General features: G+C 45.3%; 2 protein-coding genes across 2 annotated transcripts in view; both read right to left on the bottom strand.

Annotated features, from left to right (window-relative positions):
- Nucleotides 1-1431: 1431 nt before the first annotated feature.
- IL17D (interleukin 17D) lies at nucleotides 1432-10947 on the bottom strand (the record flags this gene model as incomplete). Its single annotated transcript, XM_084277777.1, has 3 exons — nucleotides 1432-1747; nucleotides 10486-10784; nucleotides 10933-10947. 3 exons carry the CDS (start codon nucleotides 10945-10947, stop codon nucleotides 1432-1434), a joined length of 630 nt encoding a protein of 209 aa, XP_084133903.1.
- Nucleotides 10948-15227: 4280 nt separating this feature from the next.
- Nucleotides 15228-20901, bottom strand: part of IFT88 (intraflagellar transport 88) — a 45391-nt gene continuing 39717 nt past the window's right edge. Inside the window, exons 23-24 of the mRNA XM_084262672.1 lie at nucleotides 16238-16333; nucleotides 15228-15576 (exon numbers count right to left, since the gene is read on the bottom strand). Of these exons, the coding sequence (XP_084118798.1) occupies nucleotides 15455-15576; nucleotides 16238-16333 (218 nt within the window). The 3' untranslated portion in view covers nucleotides 15228-15454. The remainder of the gene's footprint in view (nucleotides 15577-16237; nucleotides 16334-20901) is intronic.

The following is a 20901-nucleotide window of genomic DNA, read 5'->3' as shown; positions in this document are numbered from 1 at the left end:
TGTGGCTCATTGTCTTTCCATTCTTCACCCAACAAGAACCTCCAAAGGAGCGTGTGTTTGCACAGCATAGGGACTTTGTCCACTATGAATTAAGCCAAATTTTGAGATTCTTCATGTAGTAAATGCATATGGTGTTTATTCTGGTAACGGTATTGCCGTTATCAGCTGTAGAAGATACTCTCTGCTGCTCATTCAGACTTACCAGCTCTGGTGATGGTGGCCCACTGAGGAGTTACAGTCATGCAAGATATGCCTGGTTATTCCTGCTTATCGTCCACTAGACTGAGTCAGCCTTCAGTCCTTTGTTCTGCTAATGCAAATTTTTGTCTATATCTAGGGTTTCTCTTTAGGGCTTGCCATCAAATAAGCTGTAAGCTGCAAGACAGAAGGTTGCTCTTCTTCAGACCAGCTGCTTCTGAAGGTGATTGTTATATGTAGCATAGTGGAAAATGAGTAACACTAACTGTACAAATTAGTTGGATTTAACATATTTGGTTTGGCTGGGAGTCACCTCAGTGGCCTCTGTAGCATCTAGAAGTTAAGACCTAGCTTGTTTACTCATCTGCAGTGTACCTGAGATGAAGCCTACCCTCTGATCTTGTTTTTTTTTAATGGTGATTCTCCCCTCCTAACGTGGAAAAGGTTTTGTCCTTTCAACTGTACAGAATACAGTTTTGTTCTAAGTTAAGCAGTCAATGATGAATGGAATCTAACACAGACTTTTCTAATAGGCAATTTCTGTGCAATCAGACTTGCTGTAAAACTGCAGTGCACTTCTCTGACTATTCTAGCATGCCTTTTCTCAACACTTTTGCACCTCCAGCAATTTGGGAAGTCTGAAAATAGCAGACTTGTAGAATATTGTTTCATAAATGACAAACTCAGCAAAGGTTTCCTTGCCATGGTGTATAAATAGCCAAAGATGTAACAGCCATAAGACTGCCTGAAGTTGGGATATGCAGTATAAAGGAAGGCTCTTCCAGCCTGAGAAATTATCCTATTAACTGCTGATTTGGCACACGTATGGCAGCTACGTGATTTTTCATATAAGAGTATTTAAAAGTAGAGTATAAAGGACTCCTTAAAAATATCTACAACCAGTAGTATGCTATAGTAATATCTAGCACATCTTAGTTGCATCATCTTCTAAAATTACCTTGAATAAGCAGGGATTAAGTATTCTGCTCTAAGAAAAAAAGAAAGCTACGTTGGAATTTGGAACAAATACTTACATGAACTAAAGAAGTTCTTAATATGAATTGTCAATGCTAATGATCTGAGTGACTGGTCAAAACTTCCCACCTTATAACTGAAATAACTGTGAGTAGAAAAAGAGGGTAAGGCAACGTGTTTGCTGCTGTGGTGCAGTTTCCTGAGGTGGTGAAATGATGACCTGAAGGCAGTGCTGCAACATGACTCTTTATATATTCGTCATTCCGACGATGGCTTATTCTGGCTTACCAGCAACTTCATTTCCTGCTTATCTATGCTGGAATTCACACTTTCAGCCTCTTTTTCTTGCTCAGGTACACAAGTGCAGCCCACTGGGATAGTGACGTAATCTTCCATGTAGACATAACGGCCGCCAGCACAGGAGGACGTGCGGCGCAGGATGACTGTCGGCATGTACACCGGGGTGCTGCGGAAGTGAAAATTCTCCTCGCCAAAGATCCCCATCAGGCAGCCTTTGCACAGACAGTATGCTTCAGGGATGTATTTAGGGTATCTTGTGGGATCATACGAAATTCTATCGGGAAGCAAATAATAAAGACTCATTAGTATCTCTAAAAATAGATATATTCGTCTGGAGAACATTATTATCATGTCATTTGACCGTAAACATTTACATGATGTTTTTGCCAGGAAAAGCTGTAGCTGTTGCTGGCTGGCTTCTTATTTGTAAAGTGTAAAGACAAAAAGATGAAGGAGTTAGTTACAGAACTGATCAGGTCCTACAGTGCACGCTGAAGGAGGAAGTGACTGGCTTTCTAAAATGTGAGATTCCCAGGTTTAAGCAGAGTATGTCTTGCATTTTGGACTGAATGGGTGAAGAGAGCATTAAAAAGGCCACTAGGACATTTTTAGACTTTTGATCTGCCTTGAGTTCCTCAAGAATCAGTACAAATCCTTGTTAACACTATTGTTATTGAAGATACGACATTTTAAAATTTTATAATTAAAACAGAGTTAAATTATACTACTGTTTCTGCCTTTGTTTTTTCTCCCTAGTACTTGAGGTGCTTTCTTCTTGAAAGCTGAACTCTCTATTTCTTTCTCTAATTCACCTCCACTGTCTCCTCCTCTAGCCAGAGACAAGTACCATTTGCATGCCCACACTGAGATAAACGGCAAGATTATTTTTTCTGTCCACTCCTGCTACAACTTCAAGTAAAGTGTTGCCCCAGACCTTAAAGGGTATATTGAATGTTCTCTACCAGGTTACTGTTTGAACCTTTCCTTTTGCCCTGTCTCTGGAAATACCTGATAAACAGAAGCTGGAAAGCTTGTAACCTAAGTACTGCTTGAACCAATAGTCCAGTTGTCGACGTTCCTCTCTGGATGTCGTTGGATGCAGAAACAAATACGTGATACTATGGTCTCCAGTCATAAACTAGCCCTGCTTCAGCAGTGGTTGCACTGTCCAGCTGGAGAGGGATGACACCTCGCTCTTCCTGGAGGACCTTGCAGCTCAGCAGCACCAGCAGCCACCTCTTAGTACTCCTTCCCCAGAGCCAGTCCCCACTTTGGGAGGATGCTGACCCCCTGTCAACAAACAGAAGCCCCTTTCCTGCTCTTCTTTCCTCCTGCTCCTCTTCTCACACAGTAGACAGACCTACACACACTGCACAGCACAAGTATCCTACAGGCATGCAGACAGGGAGAAGACACATTGGGAGATCACCTAGTGCAAATGTCTCCATCAGGCAAACTCAGATATATTTGCCCATGTTCTCAAAAACCTTCAGAGGCATTCCCCAGCCTGCCCCAGGCTCTGTGCAGTGTCCCACTGCCTTGTTACTTGGGAAGTTTTCCTAACAGTGAAGTGGAGCATTCGGTCCTTGCAAACTGAATCGATCATTTTCCATGTTTGGCCAGAGTATTACAGCAGCTGTGGCTAAAAATCTGAGGTCCAGACAAAGATTTGATAGGAGAGAGAATGCTCTGTAATGCTTACTTGCGATGTGATGTGCTGCAGAAACCAGTAAAACTTTTTGCACTGGGTTTTAAGCCATCCTCTATATGGGATCACCACAAAGTAGATCAAGAGGGGCAATTCCAATGCAAAAATTAATAAATTAAATGCCTGTTATCAATATAATTATTTATGGACTGATAAAAACTTTCCACAGAAGTTTTCAAAATAACTTATTTTGAAAAACACAGTAGACGTAAAGTGATTCCTAAACTGTATTCCCCAGAACCCCACCAAGGCTTGTACCACTTCTTTTGGTAGCAAAGCTTCAGCCTTTTATCTTTTCAGGTGGTCTCTGAGATGAGAAGAGGTTTCAGTGGTGGAAGAGGCGGCCTAAGTCTGCCTTGAGCTGCGATTATACAAGTCTCTCCTAGTCAACAAAATCTGCTCTTGCCAACACAGGCAGCCCAGCTCTGCCTCCCACCTCAACCCCTGGGATGATGCTAATGTTTTTCTGCTCCAGGATGGATTGTGGAATTCAGCCAACTGAAAAGTAACCTCATCAAAAGCTGGATTTTGTTCCTTTGGCTGCCTTGGCACATATACACAGAGTGCTACACAAACAAGCCAGCGTGAACAGGCAGCTGTAGCCAGGGGCAGAAGGGACCTGCCCTTTTCAGAAGTAACACCAGCTTATCAGGTTAAAACAAATTTGGAATCACAGCTTTAGCCACACTCAAACTTGATTATCCTGTCATCAAAGAAAAGAGACTTCTTTTTTCCCCCCTGCAATGACCATATCATCTCGATTCTTGTCTTTTAAAGGAATTTCTTTTCCTCGCACAAAAATCCAACCAGTTCTCTCATAGCCAGACATCTGTAATGTCGCAGATATTTTCTGCAAAGCTTCTCTGTCCCATTTATACTTGCTTACTTTCCCCAGGAAATACCTTCATGTTACAGGATCTCACATCAATGTGAAATAAAATGTCTGGTAGCCAGCAGAAGGGAAGAAAGTGGAATACAGGCTTTTCTCCCGTGATACATTCCGATTTCAAACTCAAGTGTGAATAACTTCAGTGGTGGATTGTTAAACACACCATATGTCAAGTCACTGGTATTTCCTCTACTATATTATCTCTAGCACCTGGTTTATGATGTTACTGGAAAGCGTGAACATGCTTCTGGATGCAAACATAAGAGTTTTCACTCATAACAAGAGAACACTGTCACTGGAATCACGGTCTACAACAAACTTCCTCCTCCAAATTCCCACATGGCAGAAGTCAGGTATAAATGAGGTTTTCTTGGAAGGGTGGTGGGGTTTCCTGTTTTCCATTTAAAAATCTCTTCTATTGCTAAGCTTGATGTAGATACCTCTACTCCATCATGTGAGGATTGGAAGGAATCGGAGACGATTCAAACCCAAAGATGGATCCAAAACACAGGCGTGGTTTTGCATCCAGACCAGAACTTTAAGGCTGAAGGCTCTAAGTAATGACTCCTGAAATTAAATGCTGAACTCAAATGCCATTAGGCTTTGGAGTCATATCTGAGGTTCTGCATCTTCATCTCAAACCTGTTAAGAAAGGCCACGTAACTAAAGCCTCATTTTTATCTTTCTAGGCATCCCTGACTGATTTGGACCTGAACCACTAACAAACACCAGTAACCTGGCCATATAAATACAGGACTGTGACCTCTTTCCTCTGTTTGCACGTACTGAACATAATCATGCTGTGCATGTAATAATCACAGCCTCAGCTACTGTAGTTTCATGCGTCTCCATTACTGTAAGCACTAGAGGTCATGTTTTTATGTCTTCTCCTAGAACAAGGCAAACATGTTCTTTACTTAGGTTGTTTACCAAGAGGGTGGTCAGACACTGGAACACGGGCACAGGGAAGTGGTCACAGCACTGAGCTTGACTGAGGTCACAAAGTGTCTGGACGATGCCCTCAGCCCCATGCTCTGACTTGGCTGGGCCTGTGTGGAGCCAGGAGTTGGGTGATGATCCTTATGGGTCCCTTCCAGCTCAGGATGTTCTGTGATTCCAAGATTCTGTGTTTGATCAGGTTACTTAACTGGGTGAAATGCATGGTCCAAGCTCCCACTGGCTTTCCTATGCCTACTGAAAGATTCACACAACTGCGGCAGACACGACAGAAGCATCCAGGAGGAGTTGGGGGACAATCGGAGAAGTGCCACTTTCCACTGTCACCTGTGTCCCCCTGCATCCTTGTGTCATTTGCTGTGGCCACTGCTGCAAACTAGATGGGCCAGCCACTTGTGTGAGGGTTGCCCTTGTCCTGTGAACTCCGGTTACCGGTCTGTAAAGCTAACTCTGCCTGGCCAGAGCTCCTGCTCCACAAGTGACAGGAGCAGTGAGCTATGCGGGGCTGCTGTGTTTCAATCTGCTGGAACAAGAAGCAGGTTTGTACTGAACTGGAACTGCTAATGAAGTGTGACTAGTTCTAGGCTGCTTTTCCTTACGACCCTACGAGTGCTTTGAGAGCTCCCAGTGAAAAACAAACTTCCTGCCCTTTATGTACTAAGCCTGGAAACTCAAGAGAAAAGTTTCTGTCAGAAGTAAAACTCTTGCAAAGACTTAATCTGCCTTGTCCTGTACTGCTAGTTTCATATGCAGAATTAATATTATCACTTCATAGTTTCCAAGCTTCTAAATCCAGCAAGTCAGATGCTGTGCTGGGGCAGGCAGATGCAGCTGACTCCTCAGAGAACCACTAGGTGAACAGCTGGATGATATCACAAGTCTAATAAGCAGATCATCAGCCCTTCACTTTGCAGTCTGAAATACTTACAGGATTAAGAGCTAACAACATTTTTTTCCCTCTTGGCAAGTTAGTTATTTCTTTATAGCAGGTGTTCTTTTGTTCACATTATGCTTAGTTTGTTCTATATACAGGTAGTAAGTGCTTGCATAAAATAGCCTAGTGCCAACAGTGATTATCTCAAGAGTTGTATAAACACATACTTAAATAAAAAGGGTGTCAGTTCCATGTCCTCTCATGTTCTTTCCCTTGGCTGCGTCTTTAGGATGTGCACACTGTGCCACATGATAATTTTAAATCCTGGAAAATGTCTTGGATAAGATTGTTGAGAATCACTGGAGCATTATTTAAAGGCAAGACCTCATGTATGACTTTTTTCAAAAGCACTGCAGACAAGCTTGGCTTTTACCAGTAAAAAAAAAAAACAACACTTGCCTGTATTACTTTTATCAAGATTTTTTGCAGAGGAGCACTAATCCAAGGATGTGTATAAACTGAAACTGTTTTTTGAAAAGCAGAAAAAAATCAAGCTGGGCAATGTTTGAGAGAGACCAGCTAACACTGGATCTCATGATCAGATCAACACTGAATATCTGTAAATGAATCCTTGGTAATGGCAGGATTTGGCCTCAGAAGCCATGAGATTTGGAAATTCAGAAACAGGAATGGCTTCCTAAGTGAAGAATTTTGGGCAGAGGCGTTTGCAGAAGACCCTGAATGTATTCCTACAGACTGGCCTTGAATGCTATTACAGCCTTGAGGCAATAGAGAATAAAAGCAGAGTTGATGTATGCGGCCGATTTCGGAACAGCACCTGTGCTCTGCTGCACCACGAACGGAATCACAACTCAGTGCTACCTGCAAACATGCTGTTGACTTCAGTGGGATCAGATTTCTCAACCATTACTCTGAGCTTTATGATCAAGGCCTGCAAATGTTTAGGCACACCTTTAAAATTCACCTTTTCTATAATGGCTCTTTTCCATGAGCAACTTGTGTGCACAGCTCTGGTAAACATGTTTTTAACAACCAACACCCTGACAGCAGGGATCCATAAGAGGTAAGCCAACCTGCACTGCTAATTGTTGTGAAGCAACACTGAACCATAGCAACAGCCAGGGATGCCCTTGTGCAAGGAGGCTTTCTGATTCCATTGACTGTCTGTGTAACACTACTAAAAAGAACAAGTGACTCCTGGATAGATCTCCCAAACTGGCACACAACCAGCCTGATGATTTCCTGGCATCGCAATTTCACTGCAGAGCTTCTCCCACTGGCTCCTTATTTTTTTTAAATAAACCCCTGGCTAACTCCTGACTGAGTCCCCAAAGTGCAGAGCAAATCCTGTATGCTCAAGATTTCACTCAACAGATTTCAGGGAACTCTGCTGCCTCTTTATAGCTATGCAGGGTGAAGAGCGATTTGTGTGATTAAACTTTGTGCTCTGAGTTATATACTGATCTCCTGGGGCCATCAGGATGGAATTTCACTATCAGGCAGATGAGCTAATGTTCTTCCTCTAGCTTTTGCCTGATACACCAACTGCCGGTTGCTGCTGCTGGATCGTGGAGCAGATGGATCTGTGGTGCAGTCCACGTGCAACTCCTGTACCTCCGGGTTGTAGCAAGCCAAAAATGATCTAAGTCTTGATTTTTGTAAAACTGAATTAAAGACCGAGTAATAGAAAACAAATAGTAAGCAAGAACGAAGACAGGGAAAGAAGCCACACAAGGATTATCTGCACTATGAGCCAGTCAAACCTGATTCTCCCATGCTAAACAGAATGACAAACTTGGATATATTTGGGGCAGCAGGGTGAATGCTAAACACAGATCTCTAAGTAATATATCTGATTCTTTCTCACAAATGCTGATATGAAAAAAATCCAGCTGACAATCCTGTGGGCAGAAGAGTTACAAGCAGCAGTGTTAAGCAGCTGGAACAGGTGCCCAGGGAGATATGCAGGGGAAGGTCAGGAGAGCCAGACAGTACTATTAATGTATAGTATTATTAATGACCTGGAATACAGACTATAAACAGTATGTTAATGAAATCTGAAGATGGTAATAACGGGAATGGCTGCAGCACCAATGAAGACAGAGAAACAGCAGGAGAGATCTCAGACATTAAAATGCAAGACAAAAAGAAAAAAGACCCTTTGTGCACAGAGCAGGAACCCACTGCACTGAACTCCATAGGGACAGAAACAAAGCTGGAGAGCACAATGTCTGTGAGATGCTGAAACAGGGCAGGAATCACGATGGAGTTTCAAACAGTCCAATTCATGCTTTGAGGGGTGTCCTATCAGGGTGTACAAGAGGGGGTTGCCTACAGTGAATTCATTTCTGGGCATTCACTACTTGAACAACGCCAGTGTTTCAAAGGCAGGTCATGAGACAGTAACAACTCTTGGCAAAATTAGTATAGGGGAACAACTCATGACGAAAGATTAAAATAATTAAATGTAAGTAGGCTTGTCAGGAAAGTTCTGCATCACAAGAGAGAGATGGATGCAGTTCTTCAGAGTAACACCCCTGACGTGGAGAAGAAATAGTTTGGATCGTGGAATTCGCTAACAACTGACAAGACATAAGGTGCCATTGCTTGGCATCTTTAAAGGAGAGCTGGTTTTAAAGATAAACAGAAGCACTAGCAGGATTTGGGAACTTGCTTCCAGGGTAACTGGGTGAACACCACAGATCAGACCAGATCTTTGTAATGCTTTTGTCTGGCTTCAAAGATCTATGAAACAGAAGGTTCTGACAGCAAATGCCTGTTACTGTTCATTATGAGCAATTTTGTATTTTACACTTTCATTGCACATCGCAATGTCTGTTCCTGTCTCATGACACACTAAGGATACAACAAAAGTGGGATCAAGGGAAAAAAAAAAAGCTGTAAATGAGATCTGTTAACTCAGTGTACTCAACCCTCTGCAGAAACAAATTTTCCCCTAAACATGATTTTAGATTCTGCCTTTGACACTGTAATCCTTTTTTTTTACTATCTTTTAACATTTCTAGCTTAGAGACGTCATCAAGTTACTTGCATGTGAATGGTTAGTGGACTGTCTGAAAACATTCTGGTGACGAGTACAGCAGATTTATAATTTCTTAATAAACTTTTTGCAAGCAAGTCCCCAAATAGCAGTTGGTTGTCTCTTAAAAAGTCTATACAGAGCTCCAACTGAAAACAGATACCTGCCTAACAAGAAGTGAGCGTGGAAGGCACTGTTTTCAGATCAGGAGAACCATTTTCTGACAGAACTAGTATTGGGCAAAAACAACATAAGAAACCATGCCTAAGCCTAATGGTAGCTGTTCTGTTCCCCATACTTGCTTTTTGCACACTGAGGTAGCTTAAAAAAAATCCTCAGTCTGCTTAGAGGAAACGTATTACTAAAAATACGATTTCTAAAAATACTTTGTTTATGAAAGGCTCATTGAGCAAATAAACCCTTTTTTCTTTCAGTTGGATTACTTTTTAAACTAAAAACGGGCAAAAGCCATGCCACAAAAACCAGCGTTGATTGGAGATCACTAATGAGGAGATCTTTACATGTGCTGGATATGCAGGGACCACATCAAGGCACGTACGAGGTACAATGTAGGGGAAGCAGCAAGGAAATAAACGGGGTTTAAGTTTGTGCACGTTTTAGCTTCCCGTTCCGTGGCGTCTTTCCTGAAGGATGAAAAAGAGACCCCAGCTCTGCCAGTGTTCCTCAGCCAAAGCTACCAGAAGCCTTGGCCAGGGAGAAGGTGATCACACCTTGGTTTTAGCCTTGTGGGTCAGCGGCTTCCCACAGCAGCGCAGGCCCGTGCTGAGCGTACTGACCAGCCTAACAACACGCTTATTTTACTTCGATGTTTTTATGCCTCCTGAAAGAGTCTGTCAGCCCCCGCCGCACCTCGGGGGAGGGCGTTTGCAAAGCGTAGGCTGGAAACACACGTAAGAAACCTGCAGCGCTCGTTCCTTGCCCGAGCTGCCCCAGCGAGGCGGGAAGCTGCAGGCCCCGGGAGGCCCGGCGAGATGAGGCACGGCTGCGGGCGCTGCCCCGCGCCCAGAAACCAGCGCAGCGCCCGCAGCCGCGCTCGGGCCCTCTGGGGATGCTACCGCGGCCGGAGGGGCTTTCTTGGTGACGGTCCTTTGCTGAGGGGCCGTCTGGGTGCTGACGCTTTGCCCAGTGACACTCTGCGGGCTGGGCTGTGCTCCCGGGCGGGTGGGGAGGGCCAGCTCCACCTCGCAGCTTGCTCCACCTCATTCGTTTCTCGTCCGTTAGACGCGTTCCCCACACAAGTTGTTTTCGCGCATTTACTCCGTATCTGCCTATTCAGACACCCACTTTAACACCTTTCCGCCACCCCTGGGAGAAGCGCCGCCCGCACTTGCCTCAGGGCACGGCGCGGGAAAAGGCGGAGAAAGCCCCGGGCAGGCGAGGCACGGAGGGTCCCCCACAGCGGAACCGGCTCTGTTCATCCCGCCGGAGCCCGGGCAGCGCTTCTCCCATGACGCGGCTGGAGCAACCCCCCCAACCCTCCGCCCCCGGTGCCCCAGAGTCACCTGTAGGCCCACGGCGACGCGCTGCGCAGGTTGACGGGGAGCCGGAACCTCTTGTCGGCGGCCGGCCGGCTCCCAGCCGGGCAGCTGGCGTTGTGCTGGCGTCCCGGCGGCTCGGGCTGCAGGGTGTGGTGGAAAGCGCTGAGCATGCCCGCCGCCAGCCGCCCGTACAGCTGCTCCAGCAGCTCTTCGGGCCGTTCGCCGCAGGTCCGGGTCCGCGCCGGCCGCTTGGGCGCCTTGACGGCCTCCGGGCAGCGCGGGAGCAGCGCCGCGCACAGCAGCGCCGCCAGCGCCGCCCGCACCTGCAACGACGACGCCGTCAGCGGGGCCGGGACCGGGCGCGCCCCCCCGGCACCCGCCGGAGTCCCCCGGCCCGCGGAGACGGGCCGCTCCCCCCACACCCCTCCCTGACGGGTCGCCCTGCCCGGTCCCCGGCCCGCAGCCCCTTACCTTGCCTCGCTGCATGGCGCTCGGGCTGCTCGAGGAAGCCGAGGAGAGCGACGGGCTGCGGAGCCGCGCCGTGCCACTGGCTCTCTCGGCGGAGGAGCTGTTGGAAAAGTGCCCCGCTCCTCACTGCATCTCCCCTGGCCTCGCATGCCAGGAACATTTTAGGCGCTCACGGAGGAGGCGAGCGCTCAGCGCCGGGGAACTGGCCCGTCCCGCACTCGGCACGGCCCCGCCATCGTGCCCCACTGCCCCGACCACCGGGGCAGCCCCGCAGGCGCGGGCAGGTTTGGTCCCTCACCAGCTGTTGTCCTGCCCCGGGGTCCGGCCACAACAACCCCACGGGGCGACCCGCCCGGCTCCTCCTCAGCCCGGGGTGGGGGGGCAGGGCCGGGGGCGCCTGGCCGCCTGCGGGCCCCCGACCCCTCTGCCCTGTCAGGAGGCGAGCGCTCCCTTCCACGGCATCTTGTACCTGCGGTCAGCAGCTGCCTTCAACCACCCTTTGTGGTGCAGAGATGAGCCGGTCTCTTCTCAAGCCTGCTGGGGCCCAGAGCCTCGAGTGGGACCCACCGTGCCAGGATGCGGGTGAGGTTGAGGCAGAGCCAGGGTGGTTTTGGCCAAAAGAACAGGCAAGAGAAAGCTGTGTCCTAAGCATGCCCATCACAGAATCACAACGTTGGAAAAGACCTTTAAGATCATCAAGTCCAACTGTTTCTGTCCTGTGCTAAACCATATCCCGAAATATCTGATCTACCCTTTTTTAAAACACATCCAGGGAAGGTGACTCAACCACATCCCTGGGCAGCCTGTTCCAGACCCTGACAACTCTTTCAATAAAAATTTTTTTCCTAACATCTAATCTGAACCTGCCCTGGGGCAGCTTAGTGCCATTTCCCCTTGTCCTATCTCCTGTCAGCTGGCTGAAGAGACCATCTCCCACCTCTCTACAACCTCCCTTCTGGTAGTTGTAGGTGGGGAGAAGGTCTCCCCTCAGCCTCCTCTTCTCCAGGCTAAACAGCCCCAGCTCCCTCAGCTGCTTCTCATATGATTTGCCCTCCAGCCCCTTCACCAGCCTGGTTGCCCTTCTCTGCACTCGCTCCAGGACCTCAATGTCCTTCTTATGGTGAGAAGCCCAGAACTGCACACAGTACTCAAGGTGTGGCCTCACCAATGCCGAGTACAGGGGCACAATCACCTCCCCAGACCTACTGGCCACACTATTTCTGATACAAGCCAAGATGCCATTGGCCTTCTTGGCTGCCCGGGCACACTGCTGGCTCATATTCAGCCTGCAGTCAGCCAACACCCCCAGGTCCTTCTCTGCCTGACAGCTCTCCAGCCAGTCTCCCCCAAGCCTGTAGCGCTGCAGGGGGTTGTTATGTCCCATGTGCAGCACTCTACACTTGGCCTTGTTAAACTTCATCCCGTTGTTTCTCAGCCAATCGGTCCAGTCTGTTCAGATCCCTCTGAAGAGCCTCCCTACCCTCAGTCAGATCAACACTTCCTCCCAGCTTGGTGTCATCCCTATTACTGAGGGAGCATTCAATCCCTTCATTGAGGTCATTGATAAAGATGTTGAATAAGACTGGACCCAGGACTAAGCCCTGGGAGCTGCCACTCGTGACCGGCCTCCAGCTGGATCTGGTTCCATTCACCACCACCCTTTGGGCCCGGCCATCCAGCCAGTTTTTAACCCAGCTGAGGGTCCACCTGTCAAGGCCAGTGGCAGCCAGTTTCTCAGTCAGAATGCTGTGAGAAATGGCGTCAAAGGCGGTACTGAAGTCCAGGTAGACACATCCCCAGCCTTCCCCTTGTCCTTTAAGCGGGTCACCTTGTCATAGAAAGTGATCAGGTTAGTTTGACAGGATCTACCTTTTGTAAACCCATGTTGACTAGGCCTGATCCCCTGGCCATTACGCATGTGCTCTATGATAGCTCCCAAGATGACCCTCTCCATGATCTTCTCCGGGACTGAGGTCAGACTGAGAGGCCTGTATTTCCCCAGATCCTCCTTCCAACCCTTCTTGTATATGGGTGTAACATCTGCCAGTCAAGTGGAACTTCCCCAGTCTGCCAGGATTGCTGGTAGATCATGGAAAGGGGTTTGGCAAGCACATCTGCCAGCTCTCAGTACCCTTGGGTGCATCCCATCTGGCCCCATTGATTTGTAGGTGTCTAATTGTCCAAGGCCATGAGGTGAAGTCAGCTGCCTGAGCCCTTCTCCAAGAGTTGTTCAGCTTGATTGCCTTTCCATCTCCCCTCCCGTGTCTTTCTGACTGACATTTCATTGAAACTATTAAAAATAGAGGTATTGGGTGCCAGTGCCAAGGTTTTGCAGTGGTGGGGCCGTGGGGACAGGCTCAGGGGTAGCCTCAGGGGTAGTCCTGACTACCCAGTGCTGGAGTTGGCAAGCCCCTGCCAGTGCTCCAATAGACCCAGAACATACCCAGCCAATAGCAGTACATGGCCTCTGTGTTTACAGGTGTCCACTGTCTTTGGGCTGCCAGTAAGGAAGCCAGATGGTAAAGCTTGCACGGAAACTGGGGATTCACCAGAGACAGAAGAGGCAAGGCGTTTCGGTATTTCTCAGAGACATGGAATGTCTCCTCTCCCAGATTCTGCTCTGGCTTGGCACATTAGTGTCACAGCATGGTATCCAAGTTCTTTAGCCACGACAGCTACCTCTTCCTTCCCCTTCCATCCCTGCCTGCAGCAGACAAGGTCATCTTTTTTTCCTTTCTGTCCTGATGCTGAGAGAAAACTGCAGCACAGGGGAGACTTGCAGAAACACCACAGGTGAAATCCACTTGCTTCTCACACTCTTTTCCATCCCCTAGAAGGGCCAGGTCCCAGCACTTACCATGTCTTCTTTCTTCAGTGAGCTCCTCAGGATGTTCCATGAATCGTGCTGCATGCACTCTGCTTATCCCACCCAGGGGAAGCTGCTGCAATCCTAGACTGAGTGTGGCACCAGTGTCATGGGAAACACATTACACATAAAGCAGTTCATTACCTGTACCGTCAACCCCACAGGACATCGTTCCTGCAACTGCGCCGCTCCGCAAGTATTTCTGACCACTGGCTCAGACATCTTATGGGACCAGGCAGATGTTTTTAAAACCAGAAAAGAACATTTCATAGAATCATAAAATGGCATGGGTTGGAAGGGACCCCAAGGATCATAGAGCTCCAACCCCCCTGCCACAGGCAGGGACACCAACCTCCAGCCTGCATCTACACAAGGTTGCCCAGGGCCCCATCCAACCTGGCCCTGAACACCTCCAGGTAAGGGACATCCACCACCTCTCTGTGCAGCCTGTTCCAGCACCTCACCACTCTGTAAAAAACTTCCCCCTAATATCTACTGTAAACCTTCCTTCCTTTAGTTTTAATCCATCCCCTTGTCCTGCCATTGTCTACCCTATTTCATGCAGATAAGAAGAGAACTTTCCAGTGTCGCTACCTGGGAAACAGTCTAAGCTCCAAGGCTGAGAACGAGCCTTGGAAGTTCTGAGAGACTGAACCCTTGCGCTTCAAAGTGTGATAACCAAAGTCTGTTAAACCAAACTCACACCAGTGTTTTAGAGATGAGTCCCTGCCACCCCACTGTACTAGTTTTGCAAGTATTTATTAGGGCATTCTGAATACCTGGCTAATATTTTTATCTTCCCAGAGTGATATAAAACATGAACCCTGTGTTCCTATCAAACGTCTCAGAGGCTTCAGATCAAACCTGTTCAAGCAAAACAATGGTTTCTGTAATTAAGATCTTCGTGCATACTCGACCCAGGCTGTAACTGTGTGGTCAGTGCCACAATCCCCAACATGAGGCTGAGAAGCTGAAATCTAACAAGCAATTCTGAACAAACTACTCTGCCATCCTACTGGCTCTGACCTCCTGGAATAGAAAAAAACACACCAAAACCCCCCAAACAAATCCCCTCATCTCTGTAGTTGCAACAATACTTAGGAGCTTGCCAAGAGACTGCAAAACAGCCCTATTTCTGCTAAGCTTAGACTAAAATTCAGATGCTTTCTTTAGTATCACTACTAAGTGCTTTGTTGAATTGGAGCCTTAAAGATGCCCTAGGTGATATCCAGTATTTTCAGAAAGTCAACCCAGAGGCCTTCAATAAATTCTGGCTTTGGATGAAGGATATGGGACTTTCAGCCTTATAACACTGCTTTCATGTACTTTGCATTGAAAGGTGATGTTTTAGAGGTTGCTGTGTTTCATGTTATCATTGGAAATACCTGGGAAAGCAAAGGCTTTAGACATTTTATATAGTTTACAATGAGTCTGAATACCCGTGTGGATTTTATGCATGAATAAAATAACCTCAGCATTATTTAAAAAAAAAATCAATTATAAAAGATACTGTAACATCAAAACCATGTTTCTAATGTAAGATCGTATATCTGAAGTATTTCACAAATATTTTCTCAAAATCCACAACAAAATCATTATGGGTTAAAGTTTTTCTGCTGAAACTTTTAAAAGGAGAGAAAATTACGACGGGACCACAGGCTAGTCTGGAAGCAAATCGTCTCCTAGTTCTTCATCAGCAAAGTCATCTTCCTCAGGCCTTTTTCTTGCTGCAGTTTTTGGTCTTTCTTCTGGTGGGCCAAGTGGATCAACATAGGAGGCATCTAGGGTTTAAATAAATATACTTAAAACGGTTGCCTGCAAGTAATTTCAGCATTGTTTCAAACATATACAATCGAACCCAAGAGCAGGTTTTAGCATTACACGTGTGTAAGGTGTCTCTGAAATGAAGAGCAGAAAGAGCATATGAACACTGAAGGAGAGCACGATACCGCATTTGGGAGGCGGGGCGTGCCACAAGAGCAAAGTACCTGAGCACCAGTGATGGAAACTTTATTTAAAATCCATTTCTCTTGATTTTACTACAGTCATTAAATGAGTAAAAGGCTTCAGAAAAGTGCATGGAACAGCAAGACTGATGAGTGGGTTAAGGGAAGGCGTTTTAGGAAGTACCGCATTCCACATGGATTTGGGTTTTTAAATCCCTTTGAAAAGTGAAGAGTTTAGGACTGCAGAACCACAAGAACCAAGGAAAGGATGCAGCAGACAAATATCAAAAGTAGTAAGCATTTACACAGGCCACATTTCTTAACATTTACAATTACTTTATAGTAAACTCAGAACAACGAAGCTAAAACCATTCCTCACATTTATTTTGTGAGGAAAATGTTTTCCGAATAGTCTAATTTTACATGCTCTTCCAGCAACTTAATCTTTCCATCTCCCCTTTCTTTGAAAGTAAGAAGGTATAAGATGCCCACTTGCCTAGTTCTTTACTGCTGCTACTTTCATAGGGTCCACTTGTTCCAGGCAAAGCTTTTAGTTTGGCACTCAGTCTTTCCCCTTTGGTACCACCATTATCTGGGGGAAAAAAAAAGAAAAGTTGAAGACAAATAATCGGCTGTTATGTTCCATGAAATCATGACACAAGAACAAGTTCAGCTACTATCTGTCAAACAAGATTTGGATGAAACCATGTTTTCATGATGGATACAGTACTCATTTGTAATAGTGGTCATTAAAACACAATGGACACTGTGTCTACACATGTGTGCGTGTTTTAATTTGAAAATAAATATATACTCCAAAGTAAGCCTGTGTATAAACACATTAAAATATTTCTGTGTCACACACTGACATTTCAGTTGCTTATAAGTTACAGCCACATCTTGGAGTTAAAATCAGCAAGGTAAGTATAAACACTGTCACAACGTCCACGGACATTTCATATGCCTGTGTGCTTACTGATGTATTAGCACGATCCACCTGTTCCATGCTGTCAAGGTTAAATACAACACTAACTTTACTTTTAATTAGAGGAGTCTATTTGGCACGTGCTGTGTGCACGGCAGGCAGGCACGGTTCATGTATACAACCATCCTGGCCCTGCATCTTGCTGTAAACACTGTGCTGGCAGCTCAGCTTGCAGCGGGCCCCAAGGAATGTGTCGGCTCCAAGGGCTGCCTCGTGCCCAGACCACGTCAGATTAACATTCTCTTGCCACAGCAGTATTCCAGACACTTTAAATATTCTGTTCACCTCTGCATGTCTTGTTCACATTCATGGCAAGCTCTCAATCTTGTCTGCTACAACAAATTTTTAGGCATTTGTTTTTCCCCCCTGGGAGAAAATGTTTCAAGTTTGGCTTGGTGTATTTACAAGGCAGGACACGCCACGCAGCCAAACACAAACATGCCTATTGACAGCACGAAACAATGTTGTTATTAAAAATCCTCCATCTGTAAGGAGGAAAAATGGGTTTTATTCAGCAAACACTGATTACCAAGCCTGGACTTGGCAACACATTTCCATTGTCTTATTTTCTATAAATGTTCCTTTTATAAATAGTGTTACTATTAAAAAAAAACCCACCCAAACTTCCACAAAGATGACAAACCTTTATTTCTCGATAAATACAACTGAAGCAGTTTCCACAGCCCTGAACTGAGAGACAATGTCTCTGCTCCAAGAAAGATCTACTACGTACAGTCACACACAGTCACAGTTCGAAGGGTTATTATGCTTACAAGACACAGATTGCAATTGCAACTTCAAAGCAAAGCAAATCTATTTGCCATCGTTAGTTTAACACAATATTGTTAAACACAGTATGTTTAACAGGGAGAGAAAGAGTAGGACAGGAGTAGGCACCAAGTCTTGTGCAATGGAAAACAATCAGTTTACAAAATACTGAATAAGGTTGGAAGAAGCAGTAAGGGGATGCAAAGACAGGTACGATAGAGTGGAAACTACACTAGGGAAAGACTGAACTAGTCAAGGAAATTCCATAGCTTCAAGTGGTTGGTTCCAGAAAGGAAGAACTGGGTGTAATGAAAATAAAAGAGGAAGATGATGCCCTATTAAAAGTTTTCAACTGTGAAAGAAGAAAGCACATGTGGTTTAGAAGGCAAAAGATTTCATATTAGCTAAAAGAAGGAAAAAAAAACCAAAAGGATGTTAGACAAATCAAAATGGCTGGGATAAACATAACACCCATAAGCTGCCTGCACATTTTACTGCCCTGAAACAAACAATTGAAAACAGAAGCTTTCTTGGACATACTGGGACCCTTACATTTATTAGGGCTACATTCAAGAAGGGAATGAAGCAATGAGTCCAAAATTTGAAGCAAAATTTTCCTCCCTTTTCTCTCTCCCTATTGGATATCCAACCACTGAAGTACCTAAACCTCACCAACTGCACCCCCATCCCCCTGCCCCATATAGCTTTGAAGTTACTTACACACTTACTGCTACAATTGAGTTGTCCAAAATACCCATCCTGAGTGGCATGATGCCTGCAGGATGTTCAGCCTGCAACCTGGGTGCCTAAGTTTCCCTTTCCATTTATGAGCCTATACAGTAAATGGAATGGTGAGTACTGACAGTGAGCAAATGTGGCTGTTCACGCAAATGGAGCTTTCTCAGCTTCTGACTTGGTTCAGCTGCTTAAACTGATGCATTTAATGAACTGAACCAACTCACTAAAGTGTTAATGCTAGTAGCAGTGCAAAGAAAACAGCAAAAACTCATGACCAGGGATGGGAAAGGAAAGAAATGCTAAGGGGGGCAAGATTGTTCTTTCCAGAAGCAGCAGGCTATTTGATCAGTACCTCCCACCTTGACTAAATGCACCCCAGAAAAAACTATGAGGTGTAAGTGTCTGTGGGCACAGTGTCCTCTCAACATTTAAGCAGTAAGAATATATGGATGCCCTACTGCTCTAAACTGGCTTACTGTCCATACAAGAGAACAAGATGCTTAGGAAAGAGCATCCTAAGTCGAGCAAGCATGTAAGATAGCTCTCCAAGAATAATTTCCTTCCTCTAACAATTCGTAAATCAAGCATGCATTTGGGGGCAGGGGGTGCCTCTTTATATTTAATAGCAGATTGATCAAATCATTCTCCAATAACTTGTTCAGTCTTCCCTTTGTGCATCTGTAACAACCTGAGGTAAGGAGTTCCACCTTTCATTTCCTCTGAACCTACCAATCCAGCCCCACCTCACCACAGAAAGGAGCACACTGCCCTTTCTGTTGTGCCCTGCACCACCCTCTGCATGCTGTGGGAGCAGGTAACTGATACGTTCAACCTAATGAAAACACTTGCTCAAGTGAATCAGCAAAGTAATGCAGCCCTCTTTACCTGTATGACCATTATATCTACAGCTAGAGTGAAGGGAAGGTCTACATCTCTTCTGGGAGCAGCCCACCGTTAGTTTAGATGAAGCTATTATGCAAAACCACATCAGGTCTTCATGGGCTGAGTTATGCTCTGAGCACACCGAAAGATGTGAAGGAAGAGCATCTTTCCTTTTAAAGCTGGAAAAGGAAGAGGTCTGGCTTCAATGCCTACCTTCACCTGAGAGCATTCAAACCCACAGCTCCAAATTTCAGGAAGAATGTCCTAGCTGCTAAGCCATGTGGGGTAGGTCTTTTCTTGACACTCTGCCACAGGATACAGGATTTGGCTGCCAATATGGCAGCTACTAAAAATCCTGCTGGCCGTATAACATAAGCTGCCAGAACTTTAAATATCATCTTGAAATGACTTTTTGTAGTTCTATTTGCAAATAGGTCATCTGTATGTTTTTTATTCGGTATACAGACATCATTTGGCCAAAGGTTTTATAGACATTCCAGCTTTTGGATTATGGGATTGAAACCGAAAAAGCCCTGAAGGTAACATTGGGACAAAGGATAACAAAGTCTGGATGAGAACCCTTTTTGTAGAGTTCTTCTCTACTAATAGAACATCTCTGAGTGTTAATTAACATCTGCCTGATTGCACTTGCAATCAAAGAACGTCAGGTAGACATTTCTTAAACCACAAATGAATTCTCACTGCATTAGTCTAGTAACTTTACAAACTCATGCTCCTAATTAAATAAAGTTTTGAGTAATGGAAGACCAGTGCTGAACTAAGTTGCTCTCCGTATCCAAGAAAACCTTCACTGCAACTAACACATGTTTATTATTTATGTATTTACTATAGTTTTATTTAAAAGGGGTGTTATTACTGCAACTCAGGTGGAAGGCAGTCCCAGTGTACTCGTTCTGGGTTGATAACGTGGACACATAAACTGACTCCAGGAATATGGCTTCAGATTGCAGTTGAAAAAGCAATGGGAACTGGTATTTTCAAGGTCTGATTTATAAATATATTTACTCTGTAAAGTGATTATACTTGACACTTAAAATTATCATGCTGACATCATCTTCCCCTGAGCTTGCATGCATTAACCGGGACCTATAATTAATATACTTCACATGCTGATATCTGCTACAGTATGTTCTTTCCTCTTATCCCTTTAGAAGTCATGCCCATGTTATGTTTAGCATATTTAATCATTGCATTACAAGAATAACATGTTCTGTTCATTCAGATTTCCTCAATTTCCATACAAAAACTAATTTCATAGAATCCCAGACTGGTTTGGGTTGGAAGGGACCTCAAAGGTCAGCTAGTCCCAACCCCTCTGCCATGGGCAGGGACGACCGCCACTGAACCAGGTTGCCCAAAGCCCTATCAAAGAATCAAAGCCCCTAAAAGAATCAGATTATAAACATTTGGGTTTGGTTTTTTTTTTTAAAAAAGCTTAATTTTATATGGCAGAATAATGAATAAAGCAACATTCTGCAAAATTACTCCTATTTTGGAATAATTCTCTTTTAAGCAGTGCTATCTAGCAAAAAAAATTTTAAATCCTTCAGTTTCTGCACTTCCTATTTAGCAAGATACCTGTGTAAATCTCCCTTCAACCCAAAAAATCCATGATTTTATATTTATTTGTCAAAGGCTTCTCACTAGTTGCAATAACAGTGGTGAGACTACTGCATCAGAAATCCCTACAGTATCATGCAGAACATAAATTAGAATTTTTAGTACCATTTTACCCACCAGGAAAAGTTCTCAAAGGGTAAGGCTGT

This window comes from Gallinula chloropus (assembly GCF_964237585.1).
Source record: "Gallinula chloropus genome assembly, chromosome: 1".
Lineage (NCBI taxonomy): Eukaryota > Metazoa > Chordata > Aves > Gruiformes > Rallidae > Gallinula > Gallinula chloropus.
This window is presented reverse-complemented; position numbering and strand designations above follow the sequence as displayed.